The 22994-nt window shown below is 42.8% G+C and overlaps 1 protein-coding gene across 4 annotated transcripts in view; it reads right to left on the bottom strand.

Annotated features, from left to right (window-relative positions):
- Positions 1-3731: 3731 nt before the first annotated feature.
- LOC139372777 (CYFIP-related Rac1 interactor A-like) overlaps positions 3732-22994 on the bottom strand; it is an 87236-nt gene continuing 67973 nt past the window's right edge. For all 4 annotated transcript variants that reach the window (XM_071112579.1, XM_071112578.1, XM_071112580.1 and 1 more), the window contains 8 exons: positions 22221-22326; positions 17706-17842; positions 16828-16905; positions 14648-14764; positions 12873-12952; positions 4597-4723; positions 4401-4471; positions 3732-4132 (listed from right to left, as the gene is read on the bottom strand). In XM_071112579.1, the coding sequence (XP_070968680.1) occupies positions 4069-4132; positions 4401-4471; positions 4597-4723; positions 12873-12952; positions 14648-14764; positions 16828-16905; positions 17706-17842; positions 22221-22326 (780 nt within the window). In that variant the 3' untranslated portion in view covers positions 3732-4068. The remainder of the gene's footprint in view (positions 4133-4400; positions 4472-4596; positions 4724-12872; positions 12953-14647; positions 14765-16827; positions 16906-17705; positions 17843-22220; positions 22327-22994) is intronic.

Below are 22994 nucleotides of genomic sequence, written 5' to 3'. Positions count from 1 at the left end.
GGTACTGGGAATAGGTACTGAATATAGGGAATAGGTACTGAATATAGGGAATAGGTACTGAATATAGGGGATAGGTACTGGGAATAGGTACTGAATATAGGGAATAGGTACTGAATATAGGGAATAGGTACTGGGAATAGGTACTGAATATAGGGAATAGGGGTACTGGGAATAGGTACTGAATATAGGGAATAGGTACTGGGAATAGGTACTGTATATAGGGAATAGGTACTGTATATAGGGAATAGGTACTGTATATAGGGAATAGGTACTGAATATAGGGAATAGGTACTGAATATAGGGAATAGGTACTGGGAATAGGTACTGAATATAGGGAATAGGTACTGGGAATAGGTACTGATTATAGGGAATAGGGTGCTATTTGCAAGCAGCCACTGTTATGGCTTCCCTGTTTATTTAAACTACAAACATTGGTTGTATTGATCCCTACAAAATAACACTGGAGATTGGTTTTGCTTGAGTTACATTTTTCCATGTGAGAGGCACACTATTCCCTACATAGTGCACTACTTCAGACCAATGTAGGGAATAGGGTGCCAATTTGGGATGCATTCTTTGTGTGCATTGGAGTGAAAAAATATCACAAAATATCAAAATACTTCCACTCATTTGATCCACATTTGGAACTCTGTTGTCCTTCTGTTGAATTTCAAACGCCAAATAAATTAATCCTGTTAAGACCACAAAAACACCACACAAAAACACCACACATTCATTGGTTGAATGTAATAAATTACACATTTTTATTGTTGCACAAAATGTACAAAATAACAAGCAAATGGACAGCTCCCCTTTTGTCCCCCTCCCCCCACTAGATGAAGCCCCTTTAGTCCCTCCCCCCTCCTAGATGAAGCCCCTTTAGTCCCCCCCTCCTAGATGAAGCCCCTTTAGTCCCCCCCTCCTAGATGAAGCCCCTTTAGTCCCCCCCTCCTAGATGAAGCCCCTTTAGCCCCCCCTCTAGATGAAGCCCCTTTAGTCCCCCCCCCAGATGAAGCCCCTTTAGTCCCCCCCCTCCTAGATGAAGCCCCTTTAGTCCCCCCCCTCCTAGATGAAGCCCCTTTAGTCCCCCCCTCCTAGATGAAGCCCCTTTAGTCCCCCCCTCCTAGATGAAGCCCCTTTAGTCCCCCCCTTCCTAGATGAAGCCCCTTTAGTCCCCCCCCCCTCCTAGATGAAGCCCCTTTAGTCCCCCCTCCTCCTAGATGAACCCCCTTTAGCCCCCCCCCCCCTAGATGAAGCCCCTTTAGTCCCCCCCCCCCCCCCCCCCCCCTCTCCTAGATGAAGTTTGAATTCTTTTGAAACATAAGACTCACTATAGCAAGTCCAATGGTCCAAGCCAAGCCGTTGGATTTCTGAGAGAGACAACACATACCCAATGTCAGCTTCACTGAACAATTAAAAAGGAACAAAAACACCTTTTATGTCAGAACTTTTACAACATGCCGTCTATATATTTATACAGAATATGCTTGTGCCACATACCCCATGTATAGAAAATACATTATGAGCTCAAATGAAGTTAGAATGAGGTCTATCGACATGGAAAGTACAACAATGCTTTGTAAAATCTGCTTTTGAAATTCTTTATGTTCAATACCCACTTATTCAGTGACTGTTTATTTGCCTCATACTAAAAGAAGAACTCTCTAGTGGATCATAAGCACGCTTGTTATTGTTGTTGTGTATTTTATTCTGGAGGACCCGAGCTGGCCTTGTAGGAGCCTGATGAGAAAATACTCAGCTCGCTGACTTATTTACACTGCGAATCTCTGAGTGATCTAATGACTCTGCCTCTGTGTGTGTGTGTGTGTGTGTGTGTGTGTGTGTCTCTGCATGTATCTATCCTCTTATGATGTTGCCTTAGTCCCTCCCTGATAGGCTTGTCTCTGCCCTTCTCTTTGTGTTTTAAATTAAAATTTATTGGTCACATACACATGGTTAGCAGATGTTAATGCGAGTGTAGCAAAATGCTTATGGTCAATATCTCCTTAAATAGCCCCCTAAAGAGAGATATCTAGTAGTCAGTCACTATCTCCTTAAATAACCCCCTAAAGAGAGATATCTAGTAGTCAGTCACTATCTCCTTAACCCCCTAAAGAGAGATATCTAGTAGTCAGTCACTATCTCCTTAACCCCCTAAAGATAGATATCTAGTAGTCAGTCACTATCTCCTTAACCCCCTCAAGATAGATATCTAGTAGTCAGTCACTATCTCCTTAACCCCCTCAAGATAGATATCTAGTAGTCAGTCACTATCTCCTTAACCCCCTAAAGAGAGCAGTGTTACAAGGCTTGTTGTAGTCACTATCTCCTTAACCCCCTAAAGAGAGCAGTGTTACAAGGCTTGTTGTAGTCACTATCTCCTTAACCCCCTAAAGAGAGCAGTGTTACAAGGCTTGTTGTAGTCACTATCTCCTTAACCCCCTAAAGAGAGCAGTGTTACAAGGCTTGTTGTAGTCACTATCTCCTTAACCCCCTAAAGAGAGCAGTGTTACAAGGCTTGTTGTAGTCACTATCTCCTTAACCCCCTAAAGAGAGCAGTGTTACAAGGCTTGTTGTAGTCACTATCTCCTTAACTCAATCCTCACCTTCTGATGATGCAGTAGCTTTGGCACTTGTTGTATGAAAAGTTGTATGAACTTTAATGTGGGTAATAAAAAGGTTTTGGCACCATAAAGAGGTCTGAATCACCAACTCCATATACGGTGTAACTAGTGCCAAGAACACCCACAGCTCCCATGGTTACGATGCAAGTGGATGGGAGGGGGGGGGGGGGGGGGGGTTAGGATCATTAGGAGTGGTTGTATGATGAGGAAATCAACATGGAGTGTCTGGGTGCATCTCAATACGCTAAAATAGATTTCCCTCCATGTCTCCATTCTGACTTTCCTTCATATGCAATGATGTGAAAGAGCTGAGCAAAGTGAGAGCTCATTTCTGGTTTGTATCCATCACATTACCTTAACTTAACACCTGTGTTTTCAGTTCAGTGCAGATGAAGGAGAGGAAATGAGGAGAGGGTGAGGAGTGGAGGAAGCCCCTTTAGACGATTGGGATGGACCCTCAATGCAGAGACTGAGCCTAATCTACACAGGTGCCCAGTCCCAAACCAATACCTCATCCCGATCCCTAGGACCTTGTTGGCTACCTGACAGATTGTTTGGATTTGTACTCCAAGTCCTTTTAGATTGGAGGAGTCAGGACTTTTGGAAAGGGACAAGCTATTGGTTTGGAATCAGGCCGTTTTGTCAATCCCAGTCTTATTCTTTAATGTTTGTAATGGAGCCTGGTTTAAATCTTTACAGCGGCTACTTAGAGACTAACAGACAACGTTGTTTATATTCTACACCAGTGCAAAAATATTTTTCAGACTAACGTTGTTGTACGGAATATTAATATTTTTGTGTTTATTTTCAGTTTTTTGTTTGTTTGAGTTTTGTTTACTGACTGTAGATTTTCTAATATAGCTTTTTCCTTGTTGTTCTTCTTCTTTAGTCTTATTAATATAGCTTTTTCCTTGTTGTTCTTCTTCTTTAGTCTTATTAATATAGCTTTTTCCTTGTTGTTCTTCTTCTTTAGTCTTATTAATATAGCTTTTTCCTTGTTGTTCTTCTTCTTTAGTCTTATTAATATAGCTTTTTCCTTGTTGTTGTTCTTCTTCTTTAGTCTTATTAATATAGCTTTTTCCTTGTTGTTCTTCTTCTTTAGTCTTATTAATATAGCTTTTTCCTTGTTGTTCTTCTTCTTTAGTCTTATTTCCATCTTGTAACACTTGTTTATTTTTTTTGTTTCGCTATTTTTCTCTTTAATATATATCTCTATAATTTCTCTTCCTTCATTTTCTTTTTTACAAAATGGGAGACAGAATGATGAGCAACACACAGACTTGTTATTTTCATCAGCGCTTCTTATCAGACCGGATCATTTTGCTTTTCATTCTTGTAAACAAACAGGATTCAGCACACCACAGTTTGTTCTCCCCTCGTTCTTCTTCATCTCCCTCCGTGTTCGCTATCTCATCTTCCTTCCCTCTCTCTGCTCCTCTCACTCTCATTGGAGAAGAGCCCTGATTTGTTTGGAGGTGCTGTCGTCGTTTAGATGTCGGGTCGTATACCTGGAGAGGAGGAGGAGGAGAAGAGAGGATGGGAGGAGAGAAGGGGGGAGAGGACAGGAGGAGAGAAAGACACGTGAGATGAGTATATGTACATACAATCTACACTCTCTCTCTCTGCCTCTCTCTCTCTCTCTCTCTCTCTCTCTCTCTCTGCCTCTCTCTCTCTCCCTCTCTCTCTCTCTCTGCCTCTCTCTCTGCCTCTCTCTCTCTCCCTCTCTCTCTCTCTCTCTGCCTCTCTCTCTCTCTCTCTCCCTCCCTCTCTCCTCACCTCAGTGCGTTCAGTAGTCCCTCCACGCTGTTGGAAGGCTGTTCTTTCAGCACCTTGATGCAGCCCTTCATCTGCACGCACACAAACCAAAGAAACACACCGCTTTAGACTTGAGGACATCAAGGCATGTGTGGTCAGATAGCATCAGCATTTGAAGCAGTATAAGAGTAGAAACATGGATGTTTGTGTGTCTTACATCTATTTTGGAGGTCTTGGCGAAGGCTCCTACAGGGTGGACATGGTCGTACAGAATGATCACTCCCACCATCACCCTCATACAGAACAACACGGTGTCTGTGTTGGTGAACCTACAACGGTACTCACTATGGAGAGAGGAGAGGGACGGAGGGGGAAGGGATCAGAGAGAGGTAGGTGGGGGGGAGGGAGAAAGGGAGAAAGGGAGAGGGGGAAGAGATAGAGAGAGGAAGGGGGAAAGGGGGTGGAGAGAGAGGGAAAGATGGAAAGAGAGGCAGAGGGAGGGTGAGAGAGTGAGGGGGTAGAGAGAGGGAGAAAGAGGCAGAGTAAGGGGGTAGAGAGAGGCAGAGGGAGGGTGAGAGAGTAAGGGGGTAGAGAGTGGCAGAGAGAGGCAGGGGGAGGGTGAGAGAGTAAGGGGGTAGAAAGAGGGAGAGGGAGGCAGAGGGAGGTTGAGAGAGTAAGTGGGTAGAGAAAGGGAGAGAGAAAGAGAGCGGGATTGTTATTGCTTTAATCAGCTTTTAGACGCTGATGTTCTTTTGGATAATGACTTTTATGATAATGAGTTATCATGCCAATAATGTGTCAACAGCAACCTTGGGAAAATCTTCTGCATTAACATTAACAGCAGACTCAGTGAAAACAATGTACTGAGCAAATGTCAAATTGGCTTTTTACCAAATTACAGACCACGTTTTCACCCTGCACACCCTAATTGACAAACAAACCAAACCAAAGACAGTCTTCTCAAGCTTTGTTGATTTCAACATTTTTTTTGACCCAATTTGGCATGAGGGTCTGCTATACAATTGATGTAAAATGGTGTAGGGGGAAAAACATACGACATAATAGAATCCATGTACACAAACAACACGCGTGCGGTTAAAATTGGCAAAAAACAGACACATTTCTTTCCACATGGCCGTGGCTAAAGCCCCGCCCTCTTCAACATATATACAGTTGAGGTCGGAGGTTTACATAAACTTAGGTTGGAGTAATTAAAACTGGTTTTTCAACCACTTTCTTAGTTTTGGCAAGTCGGTTAGAACATCTAAGTCATTTTTCCAACAATTGTTTACTGACAGATTTTTTAAAACTTATAATTCACTGTATCACATTTCCAGTGGGTCAGAAGTTTACATACACTAAGTTGACTGTGCCTTTAACTTCTTTGGGACCAGTATTTGGGATAGGGGGCAGTATTTTCACGTCCGGATGAGAAGCGTGTCCAAAGTAAACGGCCTGCTACTCAGACCCAGAAGCTAAGATAAGATATGCATAGTATTATTAGTAGGTTTGGATAGAAAACACTTGGAAGTTTCTAAAACTGTTTGAATCGTGTCTGTGAGTATAGCAGAACTTATTTGGCAGGTGAAACCCCGAGGACAAACCGTTAAGAGTTTTGTTTTGTTTTGAGGTCACTCTCTCTTCAATGGGTTTTCATTGGGAATCCAGATTTCTAATCGACTTTCCTGCAGTTCCTATCGCTTCCACTGGATGTCAACAGTCTTTAGAAATTGGTTGAGTTTTTTCCTTCGAGAAATGAAGAAGTAAGACTGTTCAGAACGAGGCTCGAGTCTAGTGTACTCTTTGTTAGAGGCTCGTGACCTGAAAAGCACGCTCCACTTTGTGTAGCTTTAATTTGGTATATTGAATGTCTGATTTCATCAAAGTTTAATTTTTATAGTAATTTATTTGAATTTGGCGCTCTGCATTTTCACTGGATGTTGGCCAGGTGGGACGCTACCAACCCACATATCCCAGAGAGGTTTTAACCTGTTGGATCTCTAGGGGCGCTATTTCATTTTTGGATAAAAAACGTTCCCGTTTTAAGCGCGATATTTTGTCACGAAAAGATGCTCAACTATGCATATTCTTGACAGTTTTTGAAAGAAAACACTCTGAAGTTTCAGAATCTGCAAAGATATTGTCTGTAAGTGCCCCAGAACTCATTCTACAGGCGAAACCAAGATGATGCGTCAAGCAGGAAATGAGCAGAATCTCTGAAGCTCTGTTTTCCATTGTCTCCTTATATGGCTGTGATTGCGCAAGGAATGAGCCTACACTTTCTGTCGTTTCCCCAAGGTGTTAGCAGCATTGTGACGTATTTGTAGGCATATCATTGGAAGATTGACCATAAGAGACTACATTTTCCAAGTGTCCGCCTGGTGTCCTGCGTGGAATTCGGTGCGCAAACGCCAGCTGCTTGTACTTTTCCATTTGATTGAGGGGAGAAACCATGCTTCCACGAACGATATATCATTGAAGAGATATGTGAAAAACACCTTGAGGATTGATTCTAAACAACGTTTGCCATGTTTTCAGTCGATATTATGGAGTTAATTTGGAAAAAAGTTCGCGTTTTGAGGACTGAATTTTCGTTTTTTTTTTGGTAGCCAAATGTGATGTAGAAAACGGAGCTATTTCGAATTCACAAAGAATCTTTTTTGGAAAAACTGAGCATCTGCTATCTAACTGAGAGTCTCCTCATTGAAAACATCCGAAGTTCTTCAAAGGTAAATTATTTTATTTGAAGGCTTTTATGTTTTTGTTGAAATCTTGCGTGCTGGATGCTAACGCTAATGCTAACGCTAAATGCTACGCTAGCTAGCCACTTTTACACAAATGATTGTTTTCCTATGGTTGAGAAGCATATTTTGAAAATCTGAGATGACAGTGTTGTTTACAAAAGGCTAAGCTTGAGAGATGGCATATTTATTTCATTTCATTTGCGATTTTCATGAATAGTTAACGTTGCGTTATGGTAATGAGCTTAGGTCTGTAAATAGAATCCCGGATCCGGGTTTGGTCGACGCAACAGGTTAAACAGCTTGGAAAATTCCAGAAAATTATGTCATGGCATTAGAAGCTTCTTATAGGCTAATTGACATCATTTGAGTCAATTGGAGGTGTACCTGTGGAAGTATTTCAAGGCCTACCTTCAAACTCAGTGCCTCTTTGCTTTATATCATGGGAAAATCAAAAGAAATTAGCCAAGACCTCAGAAAAACATTGTAGACCTCCACAGGTCTGGTTCATCCTTGGGAGCAATTTCCAAATGTCTGAAGGTACCACGTTCATCTGTACAAACAATAGTACTCAAGTTTAAACACCATGGGAACCACGCAGCCGTCGTACTGCTCAGAAAGGAGATGCGTTCTGTCTCCTAGAGATGAACGTACTTTGGTGCGAAAAGTGCAAATCAATCCCAGAACAACAGCAAAGGACATTGTGAAGATGCTGGAGGAAACAGGTACAAAAGTATCTATATCCACAGTAAAGCGAGTCCTATATCGGCATAACCTGAAAGGCCGCTCAGCAAGGAAGAAGCCACTGCTCCAAAACCGCCATAAAAAAGCCAGACTACGGTTTGCAACTGCACATGGGGACAAAGATCATACTTTTTGGAGAAAAGTCCTCTGGTCTGATGAAACAAAAATAGAATTGTTTGGCCATAATGACCATCGTTATGTTTGGAGGAAAAAGGGTGAGGCTTGCAAGCCTAAGAACATCATCCCAACATTGATGCATGGGGGTGGCAGCATCATGTTGTGGGGGTACTTTGCTGCAGGAGGGACTGTTGCACTTCACAAAATAGTTGGCATCATCAGGGAGGAAAATTATGTGTATATATTGAAGCAACATCTCAAGACATCAGTTAAGTTAAAGCTTGGTCGCAAATGGGTCTTCCAAATGGACAATAAGCCCAAGCATACTTTGTGGAAAATGGCTTAAGGACAAAAAAGTCAAGGTATTGGAGTGGCCATCACAAAGCCCTGACCTCATCCTATAGAAAATTTGTGGGCAGATCTGAAAAAAGCGTGTGCGAGCAAGGAGGCCAAAAACCTGACTCAGTTGCACCAGCTCTGTCAGGAGGAATGGGCCAAAATTCACTTAACTTATTGTGGGAAGCTTGTGGAAGGCTACCCAAAATGTTTTACCCAAGTTAAACAATTTAAAGGCAATGCTACCAAATACTAATTGAGTGTATGTAAACTTCTGACCCACTGGGAATGTGATGAAAGAAATAAAAGCTGAAATAAATCACTCTCTACTATTCTTCTGACATTTCACATTCATAAAATAATTTGGTGATCCTATCTGACCTAAGACAGGGAATTGTTACTAGGATTAAATGTCAGGAATTGTGATAAACTGAGTTTAAATGTATTTGGGTAAGGTGTATATAAACTTCTGATTTGAACTGTATCTACGAATAAGGCGAGGGCACTAGAACAGTCTGCAGCACCCAGGCTCATCCTACTAGAATCTGAAGTCAAATGTCTACTGTTTGCTGATGATCTGGTGCTTCTGTCACCAACCAAGGAGGGCCTACAACAGCACCTAGATCTTCTGCACAGATTCTGTCAGACCTGGGCCCTGACAGTAAATCTCAGTAAGACCAAAATAATGGTGTTCCAAAAAAAGGTCCAGTTGCAAGGACCACAAATACAAATTCCATCTAGACACCTTTGCCCGGGAGCACACAAAATACTATACATACCTTGGCCTAAACCTCAGCGCCACAGGTAACTTCCACAAAGCTGTGAACGATCTGAGAGACAAGGCAAGAAGATCCTTCTATGCCATCAAAAAATTTGGCATACTAATACTAAAAAAATTTGGTTCTGACAAAAAATACTTGAATCAGTTGTAGAACCCATTGCCCTTTATGGTTGTGAGGTCTGGGGTCCGTTCATCAACCAAGAATTCACAAAATGGGACAAACACTAAATTAAGACTCTGCATGCAGAATTCTGCAAAACACCAAATAATGTGTGCAGAGCAGAATTAGGCAGATACCCGCAAATTATCAAATTTCATAAAAGCTGTTAAATTTTACAACCACCTAAAAAGAAGCAATTCCCAAACCGTCCATAACAAAGCCATCACCTACAGAGAGATGAACCTGGAGAAGAGTCCCCTAAGCATGCTGGTCCTGGGGCTCTGTTCACAAACACAAACAGACCCCACAGAGCCCCAGGACAGCAGCACAATTAGACCGAACCAAATCATGAGAAATCAAAAAGATAACTACTTGACACATTGGAAAGAATTTACAAAAAACAGAAACAACTAGAATGCTATTTGGCCCTAACCAGAGAGTACGAAAATACATTTGAAAACAAACCCACTTTGATAAACTCTCATATCTACTGGGTGAAATACCACAGTGTTCCATCACAGCAGCAAGAGTTGTGACCTGTTGCCACAAGAGAAGGGCAACCAGTGAAGAACAAACACCATTGTAAATTCAACCCATATTTATGTTTATTCATCTTCCCTTTTGTACTTTTAACTATTTGCATATGTATACACTGTATGTAGACATTATATGTCACTTAATTTGGAAATGTTGACATATGTTTCCCATGCCAATAAATCCCTTAAATTGAAATTGAATTGAGAGGGAGATGGGGGATATGAAGAGAGGAAGAGAGGGATAAAGATAAGAGGTAAAAGAAAGACAATGAAAATATGGGGAAAACGATTCAGCTTTCACTTGGCCTGAAGGTCATAAGATGACATGACATGACATAACGAGAGAAGGAAAGAGGATGGAAAGAGTGGAGCTAATCACACAGCAAGAGAGACAGTAAGAAATAGAGAGGTGGAGTAAAAGAAGGAGATAATGTAGAGAGGGATTGAAAAAGAAAGGACTAGAGAAATAAAGGACTAGAGAAAGAGACTAGAGAAAGAAAGGACTAGAGAAAGAGAGGACTTGAGAAAGAGAGGACTAGAGAAAGAGACTAGAGAAATACAGAACTAGAGAGAGACTAGAGAAAGAGAGGACTAGAGAAAGAGAGGACTAGAGAAAGAACGGACTAGAGAAAGAGAGAGACTAGAGAAAGACAGGACTAGAGAAAGAGAGGACTAGAGAAAGAACGGACTAGAGAAAGAGAGAGACTAGAGAAAGACAGGACTAGAGAAAGAGAGGACTAGAGAAAGAGAGGACTAGATAAATAAAGGACTAGATAAATAAAGGACTAGATAAATAAAGGACTAGATAAAGAGAAGACTAGAGAAAGAGACTAGATAAATAAAGGACTAGATAAATAAAGGACTAGAGAAATAAAGGACTAGATAAATAAAGGACTAGAGAAAGAAAGGACTAGATAAATAAAGGACTAGAGAAATAAAGGACTAGAGAAATAAAGGACTAGAGAAAGAGACTAGAGAAAGAAAGGACTAGATAAATAAAGGACTAGAGAAATAAAGGACTAGAGAAAGAAAGGACTAGAGAAAGAGAGGACTAGAGAAAGAGAAGACTAGAGCAAGAGACTAGAGAAATAAAGGACTAGAGAAATAAAGGACTAGATAAATAAAGGACTAGAGAAAGAGACTAGAGAAATAAAGGACTAGATAAATAAAGGACTAGATAAATAAAGGACTAGATAAATAAAGGACTAGATAAATAAAGGAATAGAGAAATAAAGGACTAGATAAATAAAGGACTAGATAAATAAAGGACTAGATAAAGAGAAGACTAGAGAAAGAGACTAGATAAATAAAGGACTAGATAAATAAAGGACTAGAGAAATAAAGGACTAGAGAAATAAAGGACTAGATAAATAAAGGACTAGAGAAAGAAAGGACTAGATAAATAAAGGACTAGAGAAATAAAGGACTAGAGAAATAAAGGACTAGAGAAAGAGACTAGAGAAAGAAAGGACTAGATAAATAAAGGACTAGAGAAATAAAGGACTAGAGAAAGAAAGGACTAGAGAAAGAGAGGACTAGAGAAAGAGAAGACTAGAGCAAGAGACTAGAGAAATAAAGGACTAGAGAAATAAAGGACTAGATAAATAAAGGACTAGAGAAAGAGACTAGAGAAATAAAGGACTAGATAAATAAAGGACTAGATAAATAAAGGACTAGATAAATAAAGGACTAGATAAATAAAGGAATAGAGAAATAAAGGACGAGATAAATAAAGGACTAGAGAAAGAAAGGACTAGAGAAAGAAAGGACTAGAGAAAGAAAGGACTAGAGAAATAAAGGACTAGAGAAATAAAGTACTAGAGAAAGAAGGGACTAGATGAATAAAGGACTAGATAAATAAAGGACTAGATAAATAAAGGACTAGATAAATAAAGGAATAGATAAAGAGACTAGAGCAATAAAGGACCAGAGAAATAAAGGACTAGAGAAAGAAAGGACTGGAGAAAGAGAGGACTAGAGAAAGAGAAGACTAGAGAAAGAGACTAGAGAAATAAAGGACTAGAGAAATAAAGGACTAGATAAATAAAGGACTAGATAAATAAAGGACTAGAGAAAGAGACTAGAGAAAGAAAGGACTAGATAAATAAAGGACTAGATAAAGAGACTAGAGAAATAAAGGACTAGAGAAATAAAGGACTAGAGAAATAAAGGATTAGAGAAATAAAGGACTAGATAAATAAAGGACTAGAGAAATAAAGGACTAGAGAAAGAAAGGACTAGAGAAAGAGAGGACTAGAAAAAGAGGAGACTAGAGAAAGAGACTAGAGAAATAAAGGACTAGAGAAATAAAGGACTAGAGAAATAAAGGACTAGAGAAAGAAAGGACTAGATAAATAAAGGACTAGAGAAATAAAGGACTAGAGAAAGAAAGGACTAGAGAAAGAGACTAGAGAATGAAAGGACTAGAGAAAGAGACTAGAGAAAGAAAGGACTAGAGAAAGACTAGAGAAAGAAAGGACTAGAGAAAGAGACTAGAGAAAGAAAGGACTATAGAAAGAAAGGACTAGAGAAATAAAGGACTAGAGAAAGAGACTAGAGAAAGAAAGGACTAGAGAAAGAGACTAGAGAATGAAAGGACTAGAGAAAGAGACTAGAGAAATAAAGGACTAGAGAAATAAAGGACTAGAGAAATAATGGACTAGAGAAAGAAAGGACTAGAGAAATAAAGGACTAGAGAAATAAAGGACTAGAGAAAGAAAGGACTAGAGAAAGAGACTAGAGAATGAAAGGACTAGAGAAAGAGACTAGAGAAAGAAAGGACTAGAGAAAGACTAGAGAAAGAAAGGACTAGAGAAAGAGACTAGAGAAAGAAAGGACTAGAGAAAGAAAGGACTAGAGAAATAAAGGACTAGAGAAAGAGACTAGAGAAAGAAAGGACTAGAGAAAGAGACTAGAGAATGAAAGGACTAGAGAAAGAGACTAGAGAAAGAAAGGACTAGAGAAAGAGACTAGAGAATGAAAGGACTAGAGAAAGAGACTAGAGAAAGAGACTAAAGAAAGAAAGGACTAGAGAAAGAGACTAGAGAAAGAAAGGACGAGAAAAAGAGAGCTACTCACGGGGTCTCCAGCATGACGCGACACACACAGGCCATGGTGCTCAGACAGTCTGTGGTGTCTTCAATGGGTAAGGTCTTATTCTGTAACACAGACAGCAGGGGGAGACAGAGAGTAAATACCAGCAATGGCCCCTGGAGGGAAACGGAGAGTAAATACCTACTCTGGCCCCTGGGGGGAGACGGAGAGTAAACACCTACGCTGGGCCCTGGGGGAGACAGAGTAATTACCTAAGCTGGCCCCTGGGGGGAGACAGAGTAAATACCTACGCTGGCCCCTGGGGGGATACGGAGAGTAAATACCTACGCTGGCCCCTGGAGGGAGACAGAGAGTAAATACCTACGCTGGCCCCCGTGGGGGAGACTGAGAGTAAATACCTAAGCTGGCCCCTGGGGGGAAATGGAGAGTAAATACCTACGCTGGCCCCTGGAGGGAGACGGAGAGTAAATACCTACGCTGGCCCCTGGAGGGAGACGGAGAGTAAATACCAGGCTTGGGGTGTGGTGAGGCTAGTAAAGGGTGACTTGGGGTGTGGTGAGGCTAGTATAGGGTGACTTGGGGTGTGGTGATGCTAGTATAAGGTGAAGACTCATCTCTTCATTAGGTCCTATGATTGAATGTAGTCTGGCCCAGGAGTGTGAAGGTGAACGGAAAGGCTCTGGAGCAACGAACCGCCCTTGCTGTCTCTGCCTGGCCGGTTCCCCTCTTTCCACTGGGATTCTCTGCCTCTAACCCTATTACAGGGGCTGAGACACTGGCTTACTGGTGCTCTTCCATGCCGTCCCTAGGAGGGGTGCGTCACTTGAGTGGGTTGAGTCACTGATGTGGTCTTCCTGTCTGGGTTGGCGCCCCCCCTTGGGTTGTGCCGTGGCGGAGATCTTTGTGGGCTATACTCGGCCTTGTCTCAGGATGGTAAGTTGGTGGCTGAAGATATCCCTCTAGTGGTGTGGGGGCTGTGCTTTGGCAAAGTGGGTGGGGTTATATCCTACCTGTTTGGCCCTGTCTGGGGGTATCATCGGATGGGGCCACAGTGTCTCCTGACCCCTCCTGTCTCAGCCTCCAGTATTTATGCTGCAGTAGTTTATCTGTCGGGGGGCTAGGGCCAGTCTGTTATATCTGGAGTACTTCTCCTGTCTTATCCAGTGTCCTGTGTGAATTTAAGCATGCTCTCTCTAATTCTCTCTTTCTTTCTCTCTCTCTCGGAGTACCTGAGCCCTAGGACCATGCCTCAGGACTACCTGGCCTGATGACTCCTTGTTGTCCCTAGTCCACCTGGCCGTGCTGCTGCTCCAGTTTCAACTGTTCTGCCTGCGGCTATGGAACCCTGACGTATTCACTCTGATTACTATTATTTGACCATGCTGGTCATCTTTGAACATCTTGGCCATGTTCTGTTACAATCTCCACCCGGCACAGCCAGAAGAGGACTGGCCACCCCTCATAGCCTGGTTCCTCTCCATGTTTCTTCCTAGGTTTTGGCCTTTCTAGGGAGTTTTTCCTAGCCACCGTGCTTCTACACCTGCATTGCTTGCTGTTTGGGGTGTTAGGCTGGGTGTCTGTACAGCACTTTGAGATATCAGCTGATGTACGAAGGGCTTTATAAATAAATTTGATTTGATTTGACTTGGGTTGGTAGCTTTCGTAAAGACTAGTATTTGCTCTTGTTTAAGGGGGCAGGAGTTGGCGCTAGTTAACATTAAGAACCAGAGGGAGGGGTGTGATGGGGGGAGGAGGTAGGGACTAGAACAAGGGGACAGGGGTCGTGACCCCTGACTGACCTCTGACACAAACTTGGTGGTGGCGTTACTCAGGGTCTTCAGCATGGGCGTGGCCTCGGCGTAGAACAGAGACATCCGATTGGCCATCTCATTGTTCACCTCGTTCTCTGCCTCCAACTGCAGCAGAGAGAGATGGTTTTGAACAAGACAACATTTGCATATTTGGCACAGGATTCCACTTTAACTGTTGTGAATTATTAAGTCATCTAATGTGACATCATTCAATGCTTTTCCTGTTTGCAATTCATTAAACATCTACATAGAGAGAAAACACTGTACTATATATTGATGAGTCAACACTGTGGTGGTGAGTAAACACTGTACTATATATTGATGAGTAAACACTGTGGTGGTGAGTAAACACTGTACTATGTGTTGATGAGTAAACACTGTGGTGGTGAGTAAACACTGTACTATGTGGTGATGAGTAAACACTGTGTTGATGAGTAAACACTGTGTTGATGAGTAAACACTGTACTATGTGGTGATGAGTAAACACTGTGGTGGTGAGTAAACACTGTACTATGTGGTGATGAGTAAACACTGTGTTGATGAGTAAACACTGTACTATGTGGTGATGAGTAAACACTGTGTTGATGAGTAAACACTGTGGTGATGAGTAAACACTGTGGTGATGAGTAAACACTGTGGTGATGAGTAAACACTGTGTTGGTGAGTAAACACTGTACTATGTGTTGATGAGTAAACACTGTGGTGGTGAGTAAACACTGTACTATGTGGTGATGAGTAAACACTGTGTTGATGAGTAAACACTGTGGTGATGAGTAAACACTGTGGTGATGAGTAAACACTGTGGTGATGAGTAAACACTGTGTTGATGAGTAAATACTGTGGTGGTGAGTAAACACTGTGGTGATGAGTAAACACTGTGTTGATGAGTAAATACTGTGGTGGTGAGTAAACACTGTGGTGATGAGTAAACATTGTGTTGATGAATAAACACTGTACTATGTGGTGATGAGTAAACACTGTGTTGATGAGTAAACACTGTGTTGATGAGTAAACACTGTGGTGATGAGTAAACACTGTGGTGATGAGTAAACACTGTGTTGATGAGTAAACACTGTGGTGGTGAGTAAACACTGTGGTGGTGAGTAAACACTGTGGTGATGAGTAAACACTGTGTTGGTGAGTAAACACTGTGGTGATGAGTAAACACTGTGGTGATGAGTAAACACTGTGGTGATGAGTAAACACTGTGTTCATGAGTAAACACTGTGGTGGTGAGTAAACACTGTGGTGATGAGTAAACACTGTGTTGATGAGTAAATACTGTACTATGTGGTGATGAGTAAACACTGTGTTGATGAGTAAACACTGTGGTGATGAGTAAACAATGTGTTGGTGAGTAAACACTGTGTTGATGAGTAAACACTGTGGTGATGAGTAAACACTGTGGTGATGAGTAAACACTGTGTTGGTGAGTAAACACTGTGTTGATGAGTAAACACTGTGTTGATGAGTAAACACTGTACTATGTGGTGATGAGTAAACACTGTGTTGATGAGTAAACACTGTGGTGATGAGTAAACACTGTACTATGTGGTGATGAGTAAACACTGTGTTGATGAGTAAACACTGTGGTGGTGAGTAAACACTGTGGTGATGAGTAAACCCTGTGTTGATGAGTAAACACTGTGGTGGTGAGTAAACACTGTGGTGATGAGTAAACACTGTGTTGATGAGTAAACACTGTACTATGTGGTGATGAGTAAACACTGTGTTGGTGAGTAAACACTGTGGTGATGAGTAAACACTGTGGTGATGAGTAAACACTGTGTTGATGAGTAAACACTGTGGTGATGAGTAAACACTGTGTTGGTGAGTAAACACTGTGTTGGTGAGTAAACACTGTGGTGATGAGTAAACACTGTGTTGATGAGTAAACACTGTGGTGATGAGTAAACACTGTGGTGATGAGTAAACACTGTGGTGATGAGTAAACACTGTGTTGGTGAGTAAACACTGTGTTGGTGAGTAAACACTGTGTTGATGAGTAGCTTTTATCTTTTTCACATGTGACTATGGTAACAGTTTGTAATGAACACTGTTACCCTAGCAACTGCCTGACAGATTAGCCAAGTGATCCAGGTTAAAGGCACCAATGTAGCACAGGCCAACCTGCTGGTTGTTCAGCCTGTTTCTACTGATGATCTTACCTGCTGGTTGTTCAGCCTGTTTCTACTGATTGTCCTCCTGTAGTAGCTGAAGTCATTCTGAATGGCTGGGTTTGTCATCTATAGGGGGAGGGGGAAAGGAGAGAGGGAGGGTGAGACGGAGAGAGAGGAAGGGGGAGAAGGAGAGTGAGGGAGGTTGAGAAGGAGAGAGAGAGAGAGGGAGGGGGGAGAGAGGAAGGGGAGAAGGAGAGAGAGGGAGGGGGAAGAGGGGGAGAGGAAAAGGGAGGCGGGGGAGAGAGAGGGTTAGGGAGGGGGGGGGGAAGAGGAGGGGGAGGGAGAGGGAGACAAAGATGGACAGTGGCTAGAATAAGTACAGTTAAAACCAGTACTTTATACTCTTAAGATGACCTAGTGTCCCACTGAAGGACAACAGGAAGGAGAGAAAGACTGGTCATTCACAACAGGAAGGAGAGAAAGACTGGTCATTCACAACAGGAAGGAGAGAAAGACTGGTCATTCACAACAGGAAGGAGAGAGACTGGTCATTCACAACAGGAAGGAGAGAAAGACTGGTCATTCACAACAGGAAGGAGAGAAAGACTGGTGATTCACAACAGGAAGGAGAGAAAGACTGGTCATTCACAACAGGAAGGAGAGAAAGACTGGTCATTCACAACAGGAAGGAGAGAAAGACTGGTCATTCACAACATAACAGGAAGGAGAGAAATACTGGTCATTCACAACAGAAAGGAGAGAAAGACTGGTCATTCACAACAGGAAGTAGAAGTATGTATAGGAAAGGGATATGAAGTGTTATGAAGGTAAGGACCAATTTACCCCCCCTCCCCCCCTCCCTCCCTCCCTCCCTCCCTCCCTCTTTCTCTCCTCCTCCCAAATCCCTCGCTCCTCCTCCTCCTCACTTTTAGTTCGTCGAAGCTGAGGGTGAAGTGGAGTATCTCAGCGAACTGTTTGGCCAGGGCCTGTTCTCTCTCTAGGTGCTGCATGGGAGCGTAGGGAGGGCTCGTCAGCGCCTCCAACAGGCTACGCAAGGCATTTTCTACAAAGACACATGTACATAACGTTAGTATCATTACCATTAGTATTCAGTCAGCTGATCATGTAAGTTTTCATAAGAGCTCGTGGCTCCTCAGAACTGTCTCATTACACACATGCGATTCATAAATAGTATTGTCTGCATTCCTGTGTCCTTGTCCTAAACATATCCCTTACTATGGTGTCCATTCACATGCTATTGAACCCAGACCACAGTATAGATGCATGTAGCTCTGTCAAAGTAATGGCTCAGCCTGTCCCGTGGGTACCAATCCCTTCCCTCTGAATCATTAACTATTCAACAGCTCTTCTATAAATACAGTACTGATGTGTTTTATCTGAGACGGCCAGGATAGAATCTCCACTCTCCCTCCTCCTGCTGCTACCACAGAGCTACTGGAGCATAGATATATAACTGATAGAAACTCCACTCTCTCTCCTCCTGCTGCTAGCTGAGAGCTACTGGAGCATAGATATATAATTAATAGAAACTCCACTCTCTCTCATCCTGCTGCTAGCTCAGAGCTACTGGAGCATAGATATATAACTGATAGAAACTCCACTCTCCCTCCTCCTCCTGCTGCTAGCTCAGAGCTACTGGAGCATAGATATATAACTGATAGAAACTTCACTCTCCCTCCTCCTGCTGCTAGCTCAGAGCTACTGGAGCATAGATATATAATTAATAGAAACTCCACTCTCTCTCCTCCTGCTGCTAGCTCAGAGCTACTGGAGCATAGATATATAACTAATAGAAACTCCACTCTCTCTCCTCCTGCTGCTAGCTCAGAGCTACTGGAGCATAGATATATAACTAATAGAAACTCCACTCTCCCTCCTCATGCTGCTAGCTCAGAGCTACTGGAGCATAGATATATAACTGATAGAAACTCCACTCTCCCTCCTCCTGCTGCTACCCCAGAGCTACTGGAGCATAGATATATAACTAATAGAAACTCCACTCTCTCTCCTCCTGCTGCTAGCTCAGAGCTACTGGAGCATAGATATATAATTAATAGAAACTCCACTCTCTCTCCTCCTGCTGCTAGCTCAGAGCTACTGGAGCATAGATATATAATTAACAGAAACTCCACTCTCCCTCCTCCTGCTGCTAGCTCAGAGCTACTGGAGCATAGATATATAACTGATAGAAACTCCACTCTCCCTCCTCCTGCTGCTAGCTCAGAGCTACTGGAGCATAGATATATAACTGATAGAAACTCCACTCTCCCTCCTCCTGCTGCTAGCTCAGAGCAACTGGAGCATAGATATATAATTAATAGAAACTCCACTCTCTCTCCTCATGCTGCTAGCTCAGAGCTACTGGAGCATAGATATATAACTGATAGAAACTCCACTCTCCCTCCTCCTGCTGCTAGCTCAGAGCTACTGGAGCATAGATATATAACTGATAGAAACTTCACTCTCCCTCCTCCTGCTGCTAGCTCAGAGCTACTGGAGCATAGATATATAATTAACAGAAACTCCACTCTCTCTCCTCCTGCTGCTAGCTCAGAGCTACTGGAGCATAGATATATAATTAATAGAAACTCCACTCTCTCTCCTCCTGCTGCTAGCTCAGAGCTACTGGAGCATAGATATATAACTAATAGAAACTCCACTCTCCCTCCTCCTGCTGCTAGCTCAGAGCTACTGGAGCATAGATATATAACTGATAGAAACTCCACTCTCCCTCCTCCTGCTGCTACCCCAGAGCTACTGGAGCATAGATATATAACTAATAGAAACTCCACTCTCTCTCCTCCTGCTGCTAGCTCAGAGCTACTGGATCATAGATATATAATTAATAGAAACTCCACTCTCTCTCCTCCTGCTGCTAGCTCAGAGCTACTGGAGCATAGATATATAATTAACAGAAACTCCACTCTCCCTCCTCCTGCTGCTAGCTCAGAGCTACTGGAGCATAGATATATAACTGATAGAAACTCCACTCTCCCTCCTCCTGCTGCTAGCTCAGAGCTACTGGAGCATAGATATATAACTGATAGAAACTCCACTCTCCCTCCTCCTGCTGCTACCCCAGAGCTACTGGAGCATAGATATATAACTAATAGAAACTCCACTCTCTCTCCTCCTGCTGCTAGCTCAGAGCTACTGGAGCATAGATATATAATTAATAGAAACTCCACTCTCTCTCCTCCTGCTGCTAGCTCAGAGCTACTGGAGCATAGATATATAACTGATAGAAACTCCACTCTCCCTCCTCCTGCTGCTAGCTCAGAGCTACTGGAGCATAGATATATAACTGATATAAACTTCACTCTCCCTCCTCCTGCTGCTAGCTCAGAGCTACTGGAGCATAGATATATAATTAATAGAAACTCCACTCTCTCTCCTCCTGCTGCTAGCTCAGAGCTACTGGAGCATAGATATATAACTGATAGAAACTCCACTCTCTCTCCTCCTGCTGCTAGCTCAGAGCTACTGGAGCATAGATATATAACTAATAGAAACTCCACTCTCCCTCCTCCTGCTGCTAGCGCAGAGCTACTGGAGCATAGATATGTAACTGATAGAAACTCCACTCTCCCTCCTCCTGCTGCTACCCCAGAGCTACTGGAGCATAGATATATAACTAATAGAAACTCCACTCTCTCTCCTCCTGCTGCTAGCTCAGAGCTACTGGAGCATAGATATATAATTAATAGAAACTCCACTCTCTCTCCTCCTGCTAGCTCAGAGCTACTGGAGCATAGATATATAATTAACAGAAACTCCACTCTCCCTCCTCCTGCTGCTAGCTCAGAGCTACTGGAGCATAGATATATAACTGATAGAAACTCCACTCTCCCTCCTCCTGCTGCTACCCCAGAGCTACTGGAGCATAGATATATAACTAATAGAAACTCCACTCTCTCTCCTCCTGCTGCTAGCTCAGAGCTACTGGAGCATAGATATATAATTAATAGAAACTCCACTCTCTCTCCTCCTGCTGCTAGCTCAGAGCTACTGGAGCATAGATATATAACTGATAGAAACTCCACTCTCCCTCCTCCTGCTGCTAGCTCAGAGCTACTGGAGCATAGATATATAACTGATATAAACTTCACTCTCCCTCCTCCTGCTGCTAGCTCAGAGCTACTGGAGCATAGATATATAATTAATAGAAACTCCACTCTCTCTCCTCCTGCTGCTAGCTCAGAGCTACTGGAGCATAGATATATAACTGATAGAAACTCCACTCTCTCTCCTCCTGCTGCTAGCTCAGAGCTACTGGAGCATAGATATATAACTAATAGAAACTCCACTCTCCCTCCTCCTGCTGCTAGCGCAGAGCTACTGGAGCATAGATATGTAACTGATAGAAACTCCACTCTCCCTCCTCCTGCTGCTACCCCAGAGCTACTGGAGCATAGATATATAACTAATAGAAACTCCACTCTCTCTCCTCCTGCTGCTAGCTCAGAGCTACTGGAGCATAGATATATAATTAATAGAAACTCCACTCTCTCTCCTCCTGCTAGCTCAGAGCTACTGGAGCATAGATATATAATTAACAGAAACTCCACTCTCCCTCCTCCTGCTGCTAGCTCAGAGCTACTGGAGCATAGATATATAACTGATAGAAACTCCACTCTCCCTCCTCCTGCTGCTAGCTCAGAGCTACTGGAGCATAGATATATAACTGATAGAAACTTCACTCTCCCTCCTCCTGCTGCTAGCTCAGAGCTACTGGAGCATAGATATATAATTAATAGAAACTCCACTCTCCCTCCTCCTGCTGCTGCTACCCCAGAGCTACTGGAGCATAGATATATAATTAATAGAAACTCCACTCTCCCTCCTGGTGAAGGTCTGCGTTTCTTCTTGTTGTCAAACATTGTGAGAGTCTAATTCGCTACTTCCTGATCCAGCTCCCCTTCACCTGGACGAGGAAGTGTTTAAAGGCACTGTGTTTAGTATGAGAAGTGTGTAGGGTCTGTGTTTAGTGTGAGAAGTGTGTAGGGTCTGTGTTTAGTGTGAGAAGTGTGTAGGGTCTGTGTTTAGTGTGAGAAGTGTGTTTAGTGTGGGAAGTGTGTAGGGTCTGTGGTTAGTGTGAGAAGGGTGTAGGATCTGTGTTTAGTGTGAGAAGTAACCATCTCTCTCTCCCTCCCTCTCCCCCTCTCCCTGTCTCACTCTCTCTCCCTGTCTCACTCTCCCTTTCTCCCCCTCTCCCTTTCTCCCCCTCTCCCTTTCTCCCCCTCTCCCTGTCTCACTCTCTATCTCTCTATCTCTGCTCGATGACCGCGTTCTGTTGTTGCCTTAGCAACTGCTGCCTGCCTGCTAGGTCAGGCTACTGCAGAGGAGGAAAGAGCTGTGTGTGTGTTCATGTATGTATGTGTGTGTGTGTTTGCGTGCATGCTTGTGTGTGTGTCACCCACCCAGTCGGAGGGAGAACTCGTAGAAGCGTTTGAGCTTTGCCACCAGGGGGCAGACTGCGTTCCAGGCCTTCTCCTGTAACTGCAGATCACCTGGGTTCTGGATGGCCTGGAGAAGGAGAGGAAGATGACAAGTATTTCTAACATTAAAAGGAATTCCTTCCTTCCTTAAGTAATCCTTGATCTGACAGGACTGGATTAGTGAGAGCCATATGTGATAGATTATTGATTACTTCAAGGTCTATGCTGTCCATAAAAATATATATATTTGAATGGAACGTAGTACTATAGTATATACTCAATACTATTACTCTATAGAGCGATCAAATCTGAACTGCCATGCTATTCTCAGTGGTCGTTGAAGCCCCTGGTTCCCTGTCTGGTGTTGATAACAGCATGGTCGTGATTGTTGTGTGTTTTGATGCCTGGCTGACCACCTAGGCTGCTTTGAGAGAGAGAGAGAGAGAGAGAGAGAAAAGTTGTGCGCGCGTGTGTTTGAACTTGACTCAACACCACACGTTAAACCGTTAGTCTAACGTTTGAACAGTAGAACTGTTTGATGAACCGTTAGTCTAACGTTTGAACAGTAGAACTGTTTGATGAACCGTTAGTGTAACGTTTGTGGCCGTGTGGCTTGCAGGTCCTCTCCTAATTAAGAGACGTACACAGCTGGTGAACAAGAGTATAATAACATGAATAACGGGGGAAGGAATATTTTCAGGTAAATTGTTATTTGTGAATAGTCATTTGTGTGTATCAGAATAGCAGGCTACCTAT

The sequence above is a fragment of the Oncorhynchus clarkii genome, chromosome 18 (genome assembly GCF_045791955.1).
Source record: "Oncorhynchus clarkii lewisi isolate Uvic-CL-2024 chromosome 18, UVic_Ocla_1.0, whole genome shotgun sequence".
Lineage (NCBI taxonomy): Eukaryota > Metazoa > Chordata > Actinopteri > Salmoniformes > Salmonidae > Oncorhynchus > Oncorhynchus clarkii.
This window is presented reverse-complemented; position numbering and strand designations above follow the sequence as displayed.